A 23043-nucleotide genomic window follows, 5' to 3' on the forward strand; every position below is an offset into this window, starting at 1 on the left:
CACCATCTAGCTCCAAAGGGTCAGGGCTCGTCGATAATTCTCATTTGATCTACAACGATAATCCTATTGAATATGTATATTGGGATGATCCAAACGAACTATGCGACAGACTCAAATTGCTGGTTGCTTCCCAAGAAGCAGGAAACACATCTCACAATAACGAAATTGTTGCCATTATCAACGAATTACGTGAAGCAGATATTATATATTAATGTTTGGATTATTGGAACATCATTTCCAACATGAGTGTTGACAAGTTTGGTCGTCATCATTACCGTTCTAATGAACAAGTTGTTAAAAAGCTACGTGAAGGCTTAAAGCAATCCATTTTGGATTTACAAAACCAGATACATGAAGTACATAAAGACATTACACGAGATCCTCCTGTAGCAGGTAATCATCTTTCCAATAAGAAATATGTAGATGACAGCATTGTTCGTGCGAAAACTTTTCTAAGAAAAGAGATTAATTTGATACAAAAAAATAGAATTCAAAAAGATACTCAACTCGAACAAAAAATCTCAAACTCCATTAGTAAAATAGAAGTTAATTTAAGTAAAAAAGTTAACGAGTTGTCTGATGAGAATAAAATGACTGCTTCGAAAATATCTGATTTATCAAAACAAATGCATGAATTTAAAAATGATCTTGATATATTTAAACAAGAAATGACGAAGAATATTACAGATGCCGCCAACCAAAATGCACAAATTATGATGAAAACGTTGGAAATAGAAAAAAAGATTAAAACGGCGGATCTTAATTCACATGATTTAGATGAGCGTCTTAATGTAATGGAAGATTACCTCTTACATAATAAAGCCAACGGAACAACGAATTAGCGTTAGTTCAAAGAATCGAATCGTTGGAAGCTAGACATGGCATTTACCGAGGAGAAGATACAACTAGTTAACGAGCTACACAAGCCTGCACGAAAAAATTATCCTCGTCGACGAACAATCATTAAAGGACTAGACGATTTGTGGCAAATGGACCTTGCTGAGATGAGACCTTATGCCAGTCAAAATAAATCTTACAAGCTCATTCTTGTTGTAATTGATTGTTTTTCAAAGTTTGTGTGGACTCGACCATTAAAGACGAAAACAGGGGAGGAAATTACTCGAACATTTTCGGATATTCTCGCTCATACTCGACGATGTCCGAAAAATTTACAAACAGACCAAGGCACAGAATTTTTCAATTCCAAGTTTCAAAATCTCATGAAAAAGCATAGTATTAATCACTATAATACCTTTAGTGTTAAAAAAGCAGCCATATGTGAACGAGTTATTCGAACATTGAAGGAAAAACTTTACAAGTATTTCAGTCTTAATGGAACTTACAAATGGATTGATATCTTGCCTCAAATTACAAAAGAGTACAACAACACGAAACACAGCAAAATTCGACTTAGACCTATTGATGTTAATAAATCTAACGAAAATGACATTTTACGAAAATATTATACTCACTTGAAAATTGCCGGTCCAAGAAAATTGAAAGTTGGTGACGTGGTTCGCATTAGTAAAAATAAACACATTTTCGATAAGGGATATAAACCGAATTGGACAACAGAACTGTTTAAAATTACTGAAATTAAAATAACGAATCCCACAACATACTTGATTGAAGATATGACTGGAGCGCCTATCAAAGGAGCATTCTACGAAGAAGAATTACAGAAAACAAAAAATAAAGACATATATTTAGTAGAGAAAGTACTGCGCAGACGTGGAAATAAGATGTATGTTCAATGGTTGGGATTCGATAGTAGCCATAATAGTTGGATTAACGTTAAAGATATCATTTAGGATCTACTTTTACATACACCGCGTAGATATACACTAAATGAGTGGGGGGTGACAAAAAGTATAAATTTCATAAATGCTGCAAGCTCATGCCCAGTTGTTCCTGCCAGTTCATCAATATGAGTTCTCAAGATAGTGGTTATAGTTCATCAGACGATATGGTGGTAGCTGCTGATTCACCATCAGATGATATCGATTATGATGCTGAATTAGATAGAGTTTTGGCGAAATTCGAAGAAGCAGCCAAAAATGAACCATATTATTTACTAGAAGCATCCTTTCCGCTTGACAAGTGTATAATCAAAGTTGGCCTTTCTCCAGCTCGTGATTTTTCATCAACCATTATTTTGTGTCAGCACAACAAGAATGCAAGAATTAGTTTAAACACGTTCGAGTGGGATGATATAATCGGAATTTTTAAGCAGAAGATTTGCGATTTCTTTAACAGCACCTCTCAAGATGATTACAATCCTATCGAGTTTCAGTGTGGAGACTATTGTAAAATTAAACAAATAGTGTATGATTCAACCAAGTTCCTTGTTATTGAAAAGCATAGTCTGGAATACTATCTAGATGAAAGGGATGTCAACCAAATCCTAGAAGTAAACAGCAGTCTGGTGTGTCATCGTGTATCGTTATTGGATAATTTACACTTTCATGCTTATTATAGAAATGTTATCGATTTGATACAATCAAACTTTTGCAGCAGAAGCAGTTTATATGGACCACTTGAAGCTCTAACTGCGTTTTGCGAAATTTCCACAGACACTTTGTTAAGTAATGCTTTAAGAGAATATTTATATTATTATAAAATTAAAGTTGTAAATGATTTTATGTAATAATCAAAATAAATGCTATTTATGCAAACATGTCTTTTTTTATTTTCACGTTGAATGTCTCACAACGCTGGAAAAGATAAGCTGAGACTTAAAATTACAGGAAAACAATGTATATTTTTTAGAGTTTTTATTTTCTACTTATAATAATTACAAATGTTGATTTTCACTAAATTACAATTATCATTCTACATATTCATTTAACAAATAGCCAGTCCATTTTCGTGTGGAGATTGATAAAGCTATAAAAAAAAATTGGTTATGTTTTCATTTATTAATTTTTGTTTTTACTCAATCATTGTGGTTTCATAATGACCCCAAGGTAAAGTGTCATGAGAATTTTGTTGCAAGTAACGTTTATCGTCATACGGACTTAATGCAATTTTTTCTTGTGTTATTGTAAAAAGATCATGGGCGTAGGAACGAAACGTTGATTGGGAAACACTTTTAGTTGTAAATTCGTTTAAACACTTAACATAATCATCGAAAGTAATGTCATTTTTTACCGTTGAATATTTTACACCCTTGGATTTTTTTGTGACGCCTAAATTATTTGCAAGTCTTTCAATATTTGCATCATCCATATTATTCTTGTATTTATCCCACAATGCATTTCGATCCTCATCCGTCGTACTAATCTTAAACGAATACATTTTAGATCTAAGTCCGACAAAATGAGTCATAATGCGACCGTTTGCCTCATCTTTCATCATTCCGAGAACTTTTTTGTTGACTTGAGGTATTCCATAAATATTATTCTCAGAATAGTCTGATGTATCGAATTTGGATAAATTTGCTTTAATAACATCTCTGTAAACGTCATCACATTTTAATTCATAGATAAAACTATCAGTGTCCCCATACATTAGCTTACAATTTTCAACTCCCATATATGGCAGCATAAAGTTATAATGAAAATCGTACATACACACTTTGGATATATCTAAAATTGACATGCCGATGTACAATGGTTTGTTGAAAATGAGCTCTGTTTTGTTAAGTTCGATTGCCATTAAATTTTCATTAAACACAGTTCTATTATGAAATCTTGGACTAGCAATCAAATTTTTCGCTCCATATCTTCCATCCCATTTTGATACAAGTTTTACAATGCGATGTTTCCTAATGTTTTCCATCGTTTTACCAAATATGGCGTTGTTGGCTAACTTGTACAAGTCTTTTTCAAATGCTGTAGTTGCTGCAGTTCGCAATTTTGTATTAAGATCGATATATGGCTTAAGCCAAGCGCTCTGTTTGAATTTCAACACTTTATGGATTTTTGTTAGTTTGAGTCCTGCATTCAGAGCTTGTTTTAGATTGCGATAATGCAAAGTGTACTCTTTTTTATGGTACAAGGTGGTCATAAGTTTTGGAAGCTTACTTCTTGGTGGCACACGATGTTCGCAACAAAACGGTAAATCTCGATGTAAGTCATGCAAGTGTTCTGGGTATTCCAAATCCACTTGTAGTATGTATCCTGTATCTCCATCGTCAGGAATAGACAAGACATCAATATTGGTATCGACCCACTCGAAACCCCCATATGGTAAGAATTGAGACATTGCCCAACCATACAAATTGTTGACATCTAAATATAGCACATATTTACTAGGCTTTGATGGATCATAATTATGCATGTATTTGTTATTTGCCTCAGAATACCGATTACTTACTTGACTTATACCACCTCGGATAGCTTTCTCAATAAACATGATTTTATCGATATCATTCAGCAGTTCAAGTTTACATCCAGTATATTTAAGCATTGCATCCCAAGAAAATCCAGGCATGGTATAGTACCATGCAGGATCAAGACTGTATGTACTTCGACATTTTTGTCGAAAATTTTCAAAAATGCAAGTCAGTAACATAATATCAGTTTTCATGTACAACATACTATATTCCAAAATATTTTTAATACCGAATGACTGCCAAACATTCTGAGCATGATGATACATATTTTTGGAGATGTGTTCACCCGATAATGAGCTGTAAAATTTATCAATTGATGGTAGTTGCGTTTCATTCAATTTATTGAAAGACTCAATATATTCGTATGGGAATATGCCTTTTCGTTTCAATAATTCCATTTGTTCGGGAGTGGTATTTGGAAATTCGCTAGCTAAATATCTTAAATCCTCAGGTTGCAATGTGGCAGCCAACTTGTCCAATGATGAATTTAAAAATCTCAGTGAATCAACGAACCTCAACTTAATACTGACCTCAGAATCGTATATTGTAAATGAAATATACTTTTCCTTATTTATTGGTAGTAAGCTGATACTACCATTTTTCGCAAGATCTCTAATCATCATATGCGAATCGTAACCGCTAAGATTATGAAAAAAAATTGGGACAACGAAAAGTTTTTTGAAATTTAAGTTACACACTTGGTGTGCGAGTCCTCGAAAATCTCCGGTAAAATGGTCATGATCACGAACAATTACATCCTTATCTGAAAACGTTTTTTCGCAAATGTGACAATTAGATGCATTAAAACTGGGTGTGACATTCATAGGTACAATATCTTTAATTTTTCCTTGCACAAATGCCGCCAACAACGTCATTTCCTTGGCAAACCACTCCATGCAATCTTCACCTGCGTAACTTCGGTAAAACGACAGAGATTCATCGTAAGAGCATTTTACGTAATAACCTGCACTAAAGGCTTTATGCTGCTGATACTTAATTGTTTTGCATTTTAATGGACTGTTTTTAACTTTGTTCAACATTGACTCAAAATCGGCATAGACTACAAAAGGAGTTGTTTGTTTATAAATATGATTTTTAAATTCAACATTCTGATATGATGGAAAAGAAACTTTACATTCATTAATTTTCTCACAGTATTTTGCATGATCATTTAATCTGTCAAAACTACTAAAATAATTCAAACACCTATCACATAAAAATTTTTTATTACGGTTCTTACTTAACTGCCTGGACATAAGTCGAGACATATCTTTAATCATGCAATAATGATACTTAATTTCTACAGATTCATCGTGAGCCATAGGTGCTTCGTAGTCATTCAATTTTGGAAAATATTTATCTTGTACAATCAATAAATTTACATGTTTAGTTAATTTGGTTTTGCATAGCCTTACCGGCGTTGTTACGTAAAATGTTCTCTCTTTAGCAACATTCATTTCTAACCCGTACACGTTTACAGAAATATTATTTAACTTTTCAAATTTTGAAATACCCTTTATAGTCATAGGTGTCTCTAGCCCATCGATATTTAAGACAGTCGCATAATGTGGATATGAAGATGTACGATCTGAACTGCATTTAGCTGGATAAATCGCTGAAACTATGCTCCAAAAAAAGCATGCTTCATCATCGTTTTTGATATTAATACATGCGTGCTTCTTTTGGATTTGTTCTGGTAGTCTAATGAACGACGAAGCTCCATTTCCCACTTCATATTTATTTATATTGACTTCTAAAGAAACTATTTTTTTCAAAGCCCACCCTGATCCCGTTTCTTCAAATTCTGATAGCTTAGACATTAATTTATCGACTATGTTTGTGTGAAACCATAAAACCAAGTCCGTTCCTGCGTCTATGGCTTCGTTTTTGGTATTAAAATATTTAAATTGGTTAATATCACCTCCTTGATTTGATTTTCTAATAAATTCTCCACATAATGTCATATTACATTTTATCATATTTAATTTTTTTAAAATGTTTTTAATTCGAATTCTAAATAACTTAAAACAATCCCCGAAAAATTGCATTAAATCTTTGTGTCCTAGATTAATAATTATACCTGTTCTGATTCTACTCTTGAATGCGGAATTTACATCTTCCCATTTAACCCGACGATGTTTAGTAATTCCACCACCCACGCGAAGACCGAAATTTTGAATTTCCGATTTAATTGTCTTTAAATGCCCCGCGTTTGTCTGTAGTTGCCGTAATTTAGCTAATTCCAAGTCCCCACACCGAATCGCTTTAGTAAACAAAGTCAAATGTCTTTTAATGTGATTTAACCAAATATTCGCTTCTCGCGGTGTATAATTTCGAAACAAAACATCACGCGCTTGAATTAAATGTTGTACAATGTCACTACTAAGATCACCAATGTTACTCATGATTAAGTAAAAAGCAATAAATCAATAAATGAAAAACTCACCAATATTTTTTTTTTATCCTCTAATTTTCTATTATTTCAAACGAGGCGGCTGGCTGCACCTTTCCAGTGGCAACGTTTCCTCGGAACACCAAGCTGTACTTTCCCTCGCTGAAATGTTCCAAATGCGGCCTGTAGAGTTCAACCACCCTTTGCGGCAAGAACGTCACCTCCTTTTCTAATTCAATAAGGATGGATTTCCCAAATTTCGTATCGACTTCTCTTGCCGCAATTATCTTCTGGGGTACTCCTACGGGTAGGCTGTTTAGCTTTCTAATTGGCTTGATTGTCTTCTCTGTAAGCAGAGAGGATGCATTAATCTTTTTTAGGTCCATCTGCAACAATATATATTTTCTTAATTTAACAGTAACATATCTTTGACTAGCAATTTAACAGTGAAATATCTTTGAGTAGCAATATTATTTTACAAAAATTCTATCTATTATAATATGTATATTTTTTAATTTAACAATGAAATAGTTTTAACTAACAAAACTTTCATAGAAACAAAAAATTACAAATACCGCACTATTTACAAACATTTTTTTTTTTAGAACGGAGAATATAACCAAGTAATTTGAATAAAATGTTTAAATCAGAAAAATTATTAAGAATTGGAAATTAGTAAAGATAATGATGAATTCTAAATGATATAAAAAAGGTTAAGTATTATAAAACTTACTTTTGTATATATAATTGCCGGCACTTCACAAACACAGAACTTCTCCGAACGGTACTTTGTATAATTGCTGACGCTGCACAAAACACACAACTTGTCTGAAGGATGATCAGAATTGAACTGACGATATGTAGTGCATCTGCTCTTTATCTAACTGCCTCTCCCACGCTAAAACTATGTTGCGCAATATTTCGTAAGACTATTCATTTATGCATCACATGCCGGGCTTAATTATTAAATACAACGGAATGTGCACCTGCTTCCTGCCTCCATGCGAATATATTTTATCTCACATTAACTAGAATTCCAAAGTGCACGTGTTTCCGGCTATATATCGTGATCGCGTGAGACATTTTTAATAGCCGGCGTATCCGATGATGTCATTATTCTCAGTAGCAAGATCTATTTTATAAAGATTTCAACTGATCATGTAAAGTATAAATTGAAAAATAAACGAATTTTTGTTATTATGGTAATCGATAAAATATATACGAGGTAACTCGTAAAATATAAATTGAAAAAATTTAGAAGTTTTACGCTAATGGTTGTAGGTTTTAATTACAAAAAATACGAGGAAAAATTGCTCTCTTTGTCTGTCGTTCGTCTTCTTCTCTTTGTCAATTCATAGAACGCAGTCACCGACCAGCGATTGTACATCGTTCTCATTGGTTACGTTGGACGTGTAGCTTCGTTATTATTGGGGGGGGGCGTCTTTTCGGGAGGAATGGGGGGACTGGGGGCGTCTTTTCGGGGAATGGGGGGACTGGGGGCGTCTTTTCGTTAATATTGTGGTACGACTCCACCATTAGTCGATGCACGTCTTTCTCATTGGCCGTTGATGCACACCATTGGCCTCCAACGTCACGAGGATGTCCGCCATTGGTCGAGGACACGTTTCTGTGGCATCATTGGTCGAGGAAAACGTTCTAACGTCACGAGGAGGGTGTTACTATGTCACCATTGGTCCCTCATCGCTATACCGCCATTTCTATGTTGTTTATTCAAATTCTAAGCTGTCATTGGTCGCTGGGGGTGTTGCTATTCCCACCACTGACGCTGCTATGCTGCCATTGGTCAACGACACGTTCCGACGTCACGAGGACGTCCACCATTGGTCAGCAAGACATTGGGGGACGTGCCTATGCCACCATTGGCCTGCTATTCCCACCACTGACGCTGCTATGCTGTCATTGGTCGACGACACGTTCCGACGTCACGAGGAGGGCGTTACTATGTCACCATTGGCCTGCTATTCCCACCACTGACGCTGCTATGCTGTCATTGGTCGACGACACGTTCCGACGTCACGAGGAGGGCGTTACTATGCCACCATTGGCCTGATATTCCCACTACTGACGCTGCTAGGCTGTCATTGGTCGACGACACGTTCCGACGTCACGAGGAGGGCGTTACTATGCCACCATTGGCCTGATATTCCCACTACTGACGCTGCTATGCTGTCATTGGTCGACGACACGTTCCGACGTCACGAGGAGGGCGTTACTATGTCACCATTGGTCCCTCATCGCTATACCGCCATTTCTATGATGTTTATTCAAATTCTGAGCTGTCATTGGTCGCTGGGGGTGTTGCTATTCCCACCACTGACGCTGCTATGCTGCCATTGGTCGACGACACGTTCCGACGTCACGAGGACGTCCACCATTGGTCAGCAAGACATGGGGGGACGTTCCTACGCCACCATTGGCCGAGGGGCGTGGTCTAGAGACACGAGGTACGTTCCTACGTCACCATTGGTCGAGGGGCGTGGCCTCGAGACCCTAGGCACGTTCCTACGTCACGAGGGGGGCGTGGCCTTGACCCATGAGGATACGTACGCTTGACGATCGACGTGTGACGTCACTTCCGCTCCAGAAGGAACCCTATCTATCTACTTTTTGGAGTGTGTGCTGTTGGTTGCTTTTACTTGGAAGGTAAAAGTCACCCCTTCTCGGGGGTGAAAAATATACGTTTAAAATAATCGTGGATAAATTGACTAATTCTAAGTAACTTTTGCTCTATAGAGTTTTTTACTGTCAATCATTTTTCGAGTTATTTGTGAGTGAAAATGTTTATTTTTCAACAAAAAAAAAACTGGTTTTCAGGCAGTTTTTCGCAAGTAAATAAAAAAGTAAGCATATTATCGAAAAAAATATTCTTAGCAAAAATATAGCTGATTATTCCACGGTATCGCCGTATTTCATGTTCATCTACTGGTTATTAATGTTTTCACTGACTTAGGTGAAATCAATTATTTGAAATATCATTTCTGCTGTTAATTTAGTTTCAAAAACAATAAGTAATAAATACTTATTTGTAGGATGAATTAGAAGACGACTCCGTTAAAGATAAAGACTGGGTTCAAACTGATATCTCAGAAAGTAGTAATGACTCTATGCAGTATGAAGAATTAACTAATATAAAAGAAACAAGCGACATAAATAATTTTGTTGGGAATAATGATGAGAATACACCTCTAAAGAAAGTTTCTTCTCGATGTAGAAAATCTGATCCCTCTAAATGGTCAAAAAATATTGAGAAGAAAAATAAGTTTAACTGTTTGCCCTATAAAACAAAAAAAGGTATAAAGCCAGCAAAGATTCCACAACCAGCAAACTGTCATTCTTGTAAATTTAAATGTGGTCAAATTTTTTCGGAAGTGGATAGGATCAGCATTTGTAAAAAGTACTGGTCTCTTTCTAATTATAAACGACAGAAAGATTTCATTTTAAAAATGGTTCAAACAAAAAAACCGGCGAGACCTTTGGCAAATGTTTCAATTTATAAAAAGAGAAAGTGCAGCAGAGCATACTTTCTTGTGAGCAATGACAAGAAATATCGAGTATGTCAGAATTTCTTTAAAAAAACTCTTAATATTAGTAACGGTCCTATTAATAAAGCCTTTAAGGGTTCTAACGATGGTGTTTTTACGGCAGAAGATAGACGAGGTAAAAAATCTCCTCATAATAAAATTAAACCAGAAGATGTGGCTATTGTGAAATAACACATCGAGATGTTTCCTAAAATAGAGTCTCATTATTGTAGGAAAAATACTCACAGATGTTACTTAGATGAAAAATTGTCTATTAGAAAAATGTTTTCCTTGTATACCGTCCATTGTAACGAGAATAATCGAGTTCCGGTGAGTCATTTAAAGTACAGAAAAAATTTTTGCGAGTGTTACAATTTATCATTTTTTGTGCCAAAAAAGGATCAATGCACCCTCTGTAATAAATTTAGGGATGCAAAACGAATTACAATTGCTAAAGAAGAAGATAAGATCAGATCTGAAAATGACCCCATATTTATGTCTGCAACGCTTGACTTACAGAGTGTTCTCCAAATACCGTCTGGTAAAGAGTCTCTGTTATATTACTGTCGTAAACTTTGCCTTTATAATTTCACTGTTTACGAGTCACGGTTTCCAAATGAAGCATATTGCATGCTGTGGTCTGAGGTGAATGGTAGAAGAGGCAGCAGTGAAATTGGTACAGCTTTAATGCAGTGGATTAATGGACTTCCAAAGAGATTTCAGTGTTTTCAGACACTTGTGGGTATCAAAATCTCAATCGGCACATCTCTGCGCTTCTGCTCTATTTGACCCAAACTACTCCTATTGAAATCATAGAGCAGAAATACCTAGAATCCGGACATTCTTTCATGGAAGTTGACAGCATGCATAGTGCCATTGAAAGGGAAAAAAGGCATGTGTCTGTTAATTCTGTTATGGAGTGGATAAACATAATGAAAAGAGCCAGATCAAACAGAAACCGAAGCTCTGAGAATCCATACCATGTCAAACAGCTGCATTTTTCCGATATGTTGGATATTAAAGATCTCTCAAAACGCACAATTAAAAATCGTCTGAAAGATGAGAATGGTAACACGGTCAGATGGCTTGAAATCAAATCTTTACGATATGAAAAATCAAATCCAGACATAATAAAATTTCGGTACAGTTACACAGAGCCCTATATTGAACTGAATGTACGCGGAACAGGTCGGAAAAATGGTGCGAATGAAATAAAAAGAGCTTATAATCAACTACTGCCTATTAGTAACAAAAAAAAGGTGGATTTAATGAAATTATGTAAAAAAGAAATTATACCAGAGGAACTGCATGGATGGTATGCATCTCTACCAACAGCCAATAATATACCAGATACAATAACCGAGCCAGCCGTTGAGAATGACGAAGAAGAGGAACTTTTTTAATATTCTTTTTTATTATAACTTATAATTATAATATTAATTATATTATACGTAATAAATAATTATTACTAAAACTCATTATTGTTGTTTATGCAAAAAATCACTAACTGATACTATTGCACAAAATACATAGTAAAGTATCTTCAAAGTATTAGTAACTTCAGATTAATAAATCTAAAAGCAGTAAATGCACCTTAAAAAAGTTTGTTATAGAAAATTTTAAAAACCTGATGTATAGTGAAGATTTTATCTTTAATTTCAAATATCTCCATAACATCAAAATGTTAGTTAGTGACTTTTCGCTGGGATATGACGATATATTATATTTACCTGAGTTCACTCCGATCACCAATCCAACGCAGAGCAAAGCTAAAACAAAAGCAACCTTCATCTTATTTCTTTAACACTATCTTGTATAGGACGTAAAAATGCAATGAGTACTTGTAATACCGTTTTCGTACTTATACCGAGTTGCCGGAATAGGTATTATCTGATTAAACGTTAATTAGTTATTGTAAACACCGCAAATCTATTTTAATTATGGCGATAACAAGCTAAAATGAAATTAAGTAGCTGGGTTCGAGCGATAAACAGAATGAAGCATTTTAACATATCGCAGGTCAAAACGAACGTTGATAGTTTGTTGTTATTATATTTTTTATTGGCATAGAAACCTATTTACCTATAAAAACTACATTTTTTAATATTTAAGATAGTCAAAGACAGCGGCGTCGATGGTTATGATTTTGTTTGGTTTATTTTTTCTGTGTAAAATTTAATTGGTAAATATGTGGAACTATTTATAGCTTATTTTTATGAACGAGAGAGTAATTAGCATAATTTTAACTGGTAGCTCCGACCACTCCATGGGCGTGCTCAAGATTAATTGAAAAATTACTTTGAATAATTGTAAAAAATAAATGAATTATTTCAGTGTTATAAAGTGTTATGTGTATGTAAACAAAAGTGACCTCTTTTATCACACACTATATTAGAACTGACTGGCCTACATTAAAAAGGGTTTTAAAAAATTCACATTTTTTTTAATTTTTAAAAATTATAAAAGAGAAAAAGAGTTTTTAAAACCGTCTAAGGTATGTTAAATAGATGAATAAAAATATTAATATAAAACTTACAGCTACTTGTTACAAATCCAAATCAGATTCAGAAGATGAACTTTCAGAACCAAGATTTATAATAACTGGCTCGATCGTTTTATCAGTAATATTGTCCAGCTTCCACATTTTTTCCTCTTCTTTAATAGTGTGATTTACTGCCTTTTCCCAGTTTTCAGGTTTTACATTATTTACGGCCTCCAAAAACAACTGTTTAACATCATGAATTTTAAAAGTGGTATTTTTTCTTGAAACTTCACTCTTTATCTGTGCCCATACCAGTTCAATCGGGTTTAATTCACAATGATATGGTGGGGATCTAAGTACTGTCATTCCACGATTTTTGGCAATTTCATCAATTTCGTATTTTTTAAATTTTTCTTTATGAAGGGCACACAACGAATAAAGTTCCTTTCTTATAGATCCGGGATGGTACGTAATATTTTTTGAACTCAGCCAATTCTGCAAGTCTTTTTTTAACCACTTGGTTGTGGGCAGTCCTTCTATAAGTCTGGAGTGATAACTTGCATTATCCATTACTATTACACAGTTCTTAGGAAGAAGATCTATCATTTGTTCGAACCATTCTTGAAAGACATCAGCGTTTATGTCTTCATGGTAGTCACCGGTACGAGTTGATTCAAAAGTTAATAAACCACCTTCAACAAAACCGTCTGAACTGCCAATGTGTACTATTATCAGCCTGCGTCCCTTTCCTCATGGTGGGTTTAAACTAGTAGATTTTAGTAGTTAGTTATTTATTATATAGTAGAAGTTATTTACAAAAGCGTGCCTTTGACTTGTAACAGTTTCATCCTGCCAAAATTTATTTGGTGTATGACCCTCGTTGATTCATGTTTTATCAAGATAAAATATTTTTCTTTTTTGATTTCTCATTTCCTTTATGGTTCTTAGAAAATGTCTTCTCCATATGACAATATCGCTTCTTTCTAATAAAATAGACTTTCTGGGATTCTTTTTCCAGCGGAAGCCTATTTCTTTTAAAAGTTTCCATAACGTACTTCGACTCATTTCTGGGTAATCCTTATCATCTCGAACTGAGACAAGAACTTTATCCAATGTTGGAAATTCTTGTCTAAAGAAGAATTCATGCACTTTCCGTCGAAGTCCTTCTTTAAAATGATATTCTAGTTGAAATTTTGGTTTCCCTGGAGCATTACGTGGCATTTGAAAACTACCACATTTCTCTTCTTTAATAACTCTGTAAATCGTAGATTTCCCAACACCAAGTTTACTGCTAACTAACTCAACGGTCTCATCAACACTTTCACATAAACGTTTGTCTGTAAATGATTTAAAACAATTAAATATTAATGTTTTTTCATTAACTGTTAGAGAACCAATTTTTCGGCGTTTACACGGCACTTCCAAATTTTCCATAACACTAGTATACACAATAAACTGCACCTTGCAACTGAAGTACCTACTTTTAGTGAACTGTTAAGAATTTTGAATACGCCACTTGGACCTTCCTATATACAAAATGGAAAAACCCACTATCACATTTTCTGTGGAATAAGTTTAGAAGGTAATTATCTAGTCAATTACTGTCGTAGATTCCTAGAATTAAAGAATTAAATGTTTGATTGTTGAAACCCTTACTTCGTGGAATGCACTCATTTCAGATAAAATAAAACGTTTTATTTTATCTAAAGAATTAAACTTTATTTTGCAAATAGGCAAAGAATTAAACTTTATTTTGCAAATAGATAAAATAAAACGTTTTATTTTATCTAAAGAATTAAACTTTATTTTGCAAATAGGTAGGTACTTATTAAACTTTTATTGGTTATATATAACCAATAAAATAAACATCTTACATTTCTTGCAAATTCATTAGTACCTGTTAACCTCCATCACTCCGACACTGGCAACCTTATTTAGGGATTAGTAATCCTCACAACTATTGTATTCTATTCTGCTCCAACCTTTATACCTGGTGGTCATACTCAATTTAAAATTGTTTTCCTATATACTTCTGTAAACTTGTTGACAAATATCTGTTTTTCATTGAGTCACCCGTATCAACAGTTTAGGGATTTGCATACATAATTTATTGTTTTATTACTCTCTCATACATAAAAATACACTATAATGTTAAAGTGTTGCTATAACAACTGTTTTGAGTAGATAAAGTATCACTTTAACCGCAAGGATAGATAAAGTAACACTTTAACAGCAAGAGTAGATAAAATGTTTTAACTTTTTTTTATTCAATAAAATTTACAAATTCAATCACATTAAGGATTAAAAACAACTGAAATTTTACAATTAACATTATTAGAAATATCTATTTTTGGAGCATCACAACTTGTACTCGTTTGCTTAAACACTTAATCTGAGGAACTGGATTGATTTTCTGGTCCGCCAAGTATACACTTGGATACAGCAATCTTATTGCTTATTGACTCTTCAATGTAAGATTCTGCAACAGATAACGATTTCCATCTACCTAAACGTTTAACTTTTACTAGATCAGTTCCAGAATTTGCGAACATAGTAGCTAAGAACGACGGAAACAATGCCTCGTGTACATTTCTGAATTTGCAAGTTTCAAAAAATCTGCAATCTTCTTGGGGATATTATATATAGTTTTAATCCCCACCGGTTGAGTAGTGCACTTTTGCTGTCGGTAATTTACAAAAAACTTACTGTGAGGTACGTTTTTGGGGGACAAGGCAATGTACTTTCTCACAATTTCCAAGAAACTCAGTCCACTTGTCTTGTCAGTAATACAAAACGACCTTTCCTGCTTGGTTTTAGTATCAGATAACGAAACGATTATCACCGATTTTCTGTCGTCCACGTTAAACACTTCTAAATTGTACAATTCATTGGACCTAGTCGCTCCATGCACACCAAAAATAGCAATAACCTTCATCAACAAATAGACGTCATCAGAAATTTAATAATGTCATCTGACTCCAGGGTTTTGGACTTTTTAGCTTTGTATCCTCCACTCAGGTTTTTTAGTAAGGTGGTTAACTTGCTGAATTTAGAAAAGTCACAATTCTCATTCACCAACAAGGTACGCTTCAGCATCGAATAATATGACCATAATGACGATGGCATCGCTTTCTTCGACTTTTCAGAAAAATATGCCAGAAGTATTTTTTCACTCATGCCATTGATATTCTTAATGCTTTTCCACTTTTTAAAAGACTGGTATTCTTTCTCATACATCATCCTAGATTTTTGTGGCAACAATAAACTTTCTGCTTCCAACGCTGCATTTTCTACATCTGATGGCAGGTTTTCCTTTTCTTGTGTCAATTCTTTTCCGTACATTTCGTATTTATTCACTTTGTACACAAAACGCAACAATATTCTCCGCAAAAACCAAAACGTAACATTTGTTTGACATTTGTTGACAGAGTAATTCATATCCCTAGCAACGGAGCAACACAATTGCGATTTTTGTGCTAAAAATTACAATTTTCTTTGAAATTCTATTTTTCACCTGAACTTGAAGTCTTGCTATAGAAAAAAAAATGTTGTATTGCACACGACGATAAAATCGCATTATCTTATCGAGCATAATTAGCTTCTCCACTGACGTCTTGAAGCTAAAAAACGCTCTCGAAGATAAAGTACAATTTTATCGTCTTGTACAATAAATAACTATTATATCTTAAGTCAGAATATATAAAAAATTTTAAAAATTTTAAAGAAAGACATATGTTTTTTAATGTTGCACCTAGGCAACTGCATTTAGTTTCATCGCTATATTCAATACAGAAGTCTTTACTTAATTCACATTCCTAGTAATCGCCATGTATGGCTCGTTTTTGAAGGATTTCAGTTTTAATTAAATAGCGGTATTGTATGTTTAATCTGTATCTTCGATCTAACATTGTCATTGGACCTGTTTATCAGTAGGCGCGAGGTCAATTATTCGCGTACTCAAACGACCAAAAAAACTGCTGCCAAAATAGATAACTAATAAAATAGGTATAAGTGTCAAAAATTTAAATAAATTAGAGTTTAAAACTCTAATTTGAAGGTAGTTAAAGGCTGATTATGGAGCTCAGAGGTAATATGAGATATCGACTCTTATATTGCATTTATTGCAATATAAGAAAACTGAGAAATGTACACCCGTTTCCCAACGAGAGGGTTGGGGGTTCTGCAAACAGAACTCGACTCTGCCAGTAAATCCTACTCTCACGTCCTCGATGACATATAGGTTGCGTAACCACCGGGTATATGACGTACAATGGATGTGCGTTATATAACAGCGGAGAGAGGACAAAAGGCGAGTTTCTAACGTCTTAAAACTGGAACATGTCGACTAAGGAAAAAAACCCCAACAGAAAATCCTGGTCCTTCAAGCTTGGGGGTTGGAGCGATGGGCCAATCATCATCGTTCTCATCATCTGGAAAAAACTCTTTTGACTAAAAGTTTTAGCGCCGAGCATCGGAATATGGATGGAAACTTACAACGACGACACCTGGTCAAGAAAAGGACATTGAAAATTGGTACTTGGAAAATGACTCACAAGACAATGGAAATTTTAACTAAAATAAAGCAAAAAATAAACATCATAGTGCTCTCTGAAACCAAAAAGAAAGGCCAAGGAAATGAACAGATTAAAGACTACATTCATATATGGACAGGAGTAGCGAAACAGGCTACAGGTTAATTCAGGGGTCTCATTTCTTATAAAAAATCTTTAAAAAAGTATATAAAAGACTATGCGTACATCTGTTACATTATACGTCATCATAATAGTTGTTGGAGTCTATGCGCCAACAGACGATTCAAATCAACAAGTTAAAGATTCCTTTTATACAGAGTTATCAAACATTTGTTATAAAATAAGAAGTCATCAAGAAATTTAATAATACTGTTAGGAGCACTAAATGCCAGAATAGGTTCTCAAATAGACGATGACGTAGTGGGACGGCACAGAGAAATAGTTAAAAATGGTTCACGGGACAGCTTAATTGAGTTCTGTCAACTATTTGGTTTAAAAATAATGACGATCCAATTCCAATATAAAGATATTTATAAATACACTTGGGAACTACCTTCACTCCAACAAAAATCGATCATAGACTATATAATAATGAGACAAAAATCAAAATTTAAGTGCCAAGATTGCAGAGTAAGAAAAGGATCTAACTGTACTACTTTCTTTTAGCTAGTCTTTTGTACCCCTTTAAAAAATACTACAAACAGAACACCGAAAGTGAGAGAAACAATACTGCACAGTACAAAAAGGAGAAATATAAATTGCACCTTTTATTCCAACCAAGTATTAAACATGTTTTTTAATCTAGATTAGAAAAGGAACAAAATGAGATAAAAAGAAATATGGATGTAGAACAAGACTACAACAACCTCAAAACGATAATAAAAAAAATTGCTTATGAAGTATTAGGAACAGAGAACAACAAAAAACATCACCAACCACCATGGATGACAGAAAACCTAAAAGAAATGGTACCAGAAAAAACAAAATATATAAGAAATGGCTAACAAATAAAACATCTAGCAATAGAGTAGCATATTAAAGAAAAAACGGAGAAGTACGCAATCAAATAAAAGAAGCAAAAAACAATTGCTGCAAGAGTCCGGATTGGAATATATGGGAGAGGAATAAAATATGGAGAGACAAACAAATACTAACATTAATACTACTAACAACGAGGTCCGTACTGCGTTAATTAAAATGAAAAACGGGCGATCTCCAGGACCTGGCCATATAGCTGTAGAGTTACTTAAAGCAGGAGGTCCACTCCTAATAGAACGAATAACTTTTCTAATGAATCAATGCTGCCAACAAATTAAAGTACCATCTGAATGGAAAACCGCTCACCAAATGTCCATCTTTAAAAATGGTAATCGAAAAGATCCTAACTGCTACAGAGGATTAAGTGTCCCACCTACTTTTGGAAGATTGTTTGGAAAGATAATAAATGGAAAAATACAAGATAATATAGAACATCTAATTAGTGAAGACCAAAGTGGGAAAAAGAATCAATGCAAGATGCTGTTTGTACTGCTGAAATTGCTTCAGTAAGAGTAAGCGTTGAACGAACAATACAACGGCTAAAAATCTTTAAAATTTTTATAGCAAGAGTTAATTTATTCCTATTTCCTTATATAGACTCTGTTATATATGAAGAAACAGATGCTGTTAATATTGTCGAACTTCCACCAGAGCGAGTTGATATAGTGTCTGTAGACAAAATTGACGAAAACAAACTACAGATAATTATGCCACCTAAAGATGTACCGGTGATGGAAATTCACGTCTTAAAAGAAACAGAAACAGAGATATGTTCTCACGAGACTAAGCAAAACCAAAAGATTTCTAAGGTTACTTCCAGATGAACAAAAATTGATGCTACATATTTAAATACCTACAACGATTCAGGGAATGTCACTACGTTTAAAAGCGAAGTGATTGATTATGATTACTTACTAACTAAAAGTCCTATTGAGTGTTAAATAACTATTCAATGAGTCAGTAGAGAACCTTTTAGCAAGGGAAATTTTGATATGCGTCTCAAAAATATTTTTATATCTTCAAGCTTTTAGCTAACTGTGTTAAAAAAATACTGGTATTTTACTTTTTACAGAATATCATTTGGTTCAACAAGAAAAAATATATTGGTACGAAGATGATGACAAATATTCAAAATGATAGAAAATGTTAAAGTCGTAACCAATATTAAGAAATAAAACGATTTCTTTACTTCACAATTAGAGAAACTCTCAATAATCAACGTGATCGTCTATTTGAAATTTAAGCTTTTCCCGACTTCAATAAAAACTTATTGCAATTTGGTGTCTTTACAGAAAAACTTGGCATTAATGAGCAAATAATCAGTAGATAAAACGACCACCTTTATCTAAAACAGTTTATTAGAGGAAAACCTGTCAGGTTTGGGTTCAAACAACGAGATGTGTCTTGTCCTGAATCAGGTTATTGCTTTAAAATGAATGTATGTAAAGGCAACAATTTACAGTTCTATACAGGAGCTTCTATTTTTCTTAAATTTACTACCATTATTCCAAATCCACAAGAGCCTAAATTTTACTTTTTTTCAAGTTTTCGATACAACAGATGCAACCACTGACCAATTTTAATTGACAAGGATATACAAAAAAAACATAATACAATAATAACGTTGTAAAGGTATTATCAAATTATGAGAAGATCGAACCACTATGTGAATAGATATAGCCGCGCAGAAAAGAAAGATAAAGGGGGGAAAGTGATACTTCCCGCTTTTTACTAATGGTATAGATGTTGCACTAATAAATGCGCATGTCCTGTACAACATAAGTCAAGGAATGCAATTGTCTCTACTTGATTACAAAGGGAAAATAGCAACAGCTTATCGGAATTTTCCAATCCGAAAATTACGGAACGTCCATAATTTTCCAAGCCATCCACAACACGTGTGCCTGATGTCGTTAGAACTTCGATAGCCGAATATCATATTAAAAAAACAAATGAAAGGAAGCAAACAGCATGTGCAATTATTAAGAAAAACGTATAATGCAGAAAATGCAATGTCGGTCTTCAGACATTGCATTTTTTGTGCAATAACATAAAAAGTAACTTTTATGTACCATGATTCCCAAATTGGTATCCGCAAATAAACAGTTATAACAAAAAAAAATTTTGTTGTTCTTTAAATCTGTTTAAATTCTATTTATAAAAGCAACGGTGCACATGTTTTAACGTGAACCACAAAAAAAATTGACACTTAATAGGATAAAACCAAATATTGGTATACTAAATATTATTTAATGTGTTATCCTGTGAAAATTTTATTAGATAAACTAAATTATTAGTGTAAATATTGTTTGATAGAAGAACTATTTCTTTTCGATTTATATAATATTGATTTTTTTCACGTAACAGTAGAGAATTTTTAAAATACTTTTTTTTTCATATTGAGTTGTATTTTTAGCTATGTCCTTTAAGATCCTTTGAGACTTAAAAAAAATCCTGCCTGACCTCGTTCCTAGTTCTGTTTAATTTAATTCGACGCTATTCTATTTAAAAACTTCTATTCGAACTAGAGCCATAGATTGTTAAAAATGCTCGTTTCATATGTCACTTAAATTTTTTAGTATTTCAGTTCAGACTTCAATTTGTGGTTAGTCTTGAAATGAATTAATAATACTGACAACTGGAGGAGAAGCGTACTGAAATTCGAAAACGTATCACAGCCTTATTAAATCAAAGCTTGCTAAACTATGTATTTATTTATTAACAAAAACAATCAATCATTGTACTTAATCTAATATATAAGGTCTATTAAAAACTATTAAATGTACATAAAAAAACTTAAGACAAGTAAACAATTAAACAAGTAATTATAGAAAAAAAAATGCTAGTAGAAAAGGCTTAAACTTACCAAAATATTTTTAATACAAAACGAGGAACGAAGAGAATTTAACCTAAAGTAGTAACCACAGTGGTAGGTGGGTAGTATGGTGGTTCTCATAATTATACCACTGATCTTTAGATACGCGTTAGTAAGATTCTTTAGTCAACCGTTCTACCGTTTTTTCTTTAAAATCGACGTTGTTTGAAGCCACATACTTTTTCACGATTCCACACCATCTTAATCGGATTCAGCTCGCAATGGTAAGGCGACAATCTCAAAATCTTAACGCTATATTTGTCTGCAATTGTTAAAATTTTGTACTTGTCGTACTCGTTTTTAAATGCAGCCGCGGTATTCACTTGTAACGATAAGACTACCAAAGAGATATAAAATACTATTATAAAAATAATACCTCAATCAACCATGGGAGCTTATCGTCTATGCTTCGCCTAGCTCAGTCTCTCAAGTGTGAATTCGTCTTGTCTTAAACTATGAATTAAACCATGAACCCTTAGTTGATAGCAAATAAAACAATTACTTAACTAATCATATTTATTAAAAATAAAAAAAAACAATATTTAAGTAGCAAAAATGAACCCTGCCAATGCTTTACAGTGAATAAAATTTGGACGATACTTACGACATCGTGGCATCGATGGATACTTGCTACCAATTATCTGTGGCCTCCCAGTTAGATAATTAGGTCCTCCTGTCAGCTGCAGTTAGGTCCTTCAGAGCATGTTATTCCATATATTCTATACAATATTCTCCAATAAAGTCTTCTATACAGCCAATAAGTTCATAATACAGCCAATAAAACAGCCAATAAACCCAAGAGAATTCTGCAAACGATACAATGAAGCTTATAATAGTTTTTGCCTTGTTTTATAAATTTCAAAAACAGGCAAAAAATTATATTCTCACTACGTTAAAAAAGTTGATTGACAGAAAGTAGGGAGACTAAAATAAAGTTTGCACATATGACATAGAACGTATGCCTATGATGGAATTAGCTCTTCTGTCAACATAGAACAGAATATTTAGTCTACCGAACAGAAAAAAAGAGAACGAATATTTATTCTACGGGGCAGAATGAGAAAGAAAAGCAAGAGAGAGGGCGCCAACTACTTTTGAAGAAAAAATAGTAAAAACGAATCTGAAGGCAAAGGAATTAATAAATTAATAAAGAAATTAAAATAAAATAATTATTTAAATATAAATTAATAAAGATGTGACGTTTATAACGTTACATACCTATTCACTTTTTAGGTAATCTTGTAACGAATAGTTTTGCCCACCACATAGGGTATTATTATGGAGGGTTGAAAATTGGGACAGAAATTACGGGGCTAGAGATAGGGCAAGCAGAATAAACGAAACTTATGCGAACGGCGCTCAGGGTTTATTTGGAGAAACTGGGTCGTGGATAAGTGAATGGCAAGGGGGTTGGATTGGAACAACTAAAAAATGAAATAAAGAAGTACTTAGATGAGTGTCCTGGAACAAACAAAACAACAAGAAGGACCTCTAGCTATTTAAAATGGACGCCGCTTTGAGGAAACTTCCTGCTGGATGAAAGAAAAGGATCTTCCGTCCTAAAAAACACAAAAAAGAGGTTAGGAACTTTTTTTTAAATAAATAAAAAAATGGTTTAGGGAAAAAATTAAACATTTATTACTATCTCACCACAAATAGTTACAAAGTAAATAGTACAAAAATACTATATAAATAGTCACAAAGGTAAATACAAAAATAACAAAGAGAAAAACTTACTATGTCCTATCCGTTTACAAACTCTAGTACTATACTACTGGGCTATAATTTGTAGCAGAAATAAATCATTACAAATAAAAAATTATCTTTTTAAGTGAAACTGTACATA

The 23043-nt window shown here is 33.7% G+C and overlaps 2 protein-coding genes across 3 annotated transcripts in view; both read right to left on the minus strand.

Annotated features, from left to right (window-relative positions):
• The window catches only part of LOC140450407 (U-scoloptoxin(19)-Sm1a-like), a 44663-nt gene extending 32247 nt beyond the window's left edge, over positions 1–12416 (minus strand). Inside the window, exon 1 of one of the 2 annotated variants that reach the window (XR_011952018.1) lies at positions 12001–12416. Coding sequence is in view for 1 of the 2 variants with exons in the window: in XM_072544024.1 (XP_072400125.1) it covers positions 12001–12061 (61 nt within the window). In the remaining variant the exon portion in view is untranslated. The remainder of the gene's footprint in view (positions 1–12000) is intronic. The other variant, XM_072544024.1, reaches the window with a different exon arrangement.
• Positions 2189–7562, minus strand: LOC140449919 (uncharacterized). The gene is made up of 3 exons (XM_072543335.1): positions 7462–7562; positions 4470–7114; positions 2189–2301 (listed from the first exon to the last, which is right to left on the minus strand). The coding sequence occupies exons 2-3, from the start codon at positions 6739–6741 to the stop codon at positions 2189–2191; spliced, it is 2385 nt and encodes a 794-aa protein (XP_072399436.1). The 5' UTR covers positions 6742–7114; positions 7462–7562.
• Positions 12417–23043: the final 10627 nt, after the last annotated feature.

This window comes from Diabrotica undecimpunctata, chromosome 9 (genome assembly GCF_040954645.1).
Source record: "Diabrotica undecimpunctata isolate CICGRU chromosome 9, icDiaUnde3, whole genome shotgun sequence".
NCBI lineage: Eukaryota > Metazoa > Arthropoda > Insecta > Coleoptera > Chrysomelidae > Diabrotica > Diabrotica undecimpunctata.

Coding starts and splice junctions, on each gene's coding strand:
- LOC140449919 (XM_072543335.1), bottom strand. CDS start 6,741: ATGAGTAACATTGGTGATCTTAGTAGTGACATTGTACAACATTTAATT. Junction 2,302..4,469: donor TTTTCGACAAAAATGTCGAA/GTACATACAGTC, acceptor ATTTTACAATAG/TCTCCACACTGAAACTCGAT.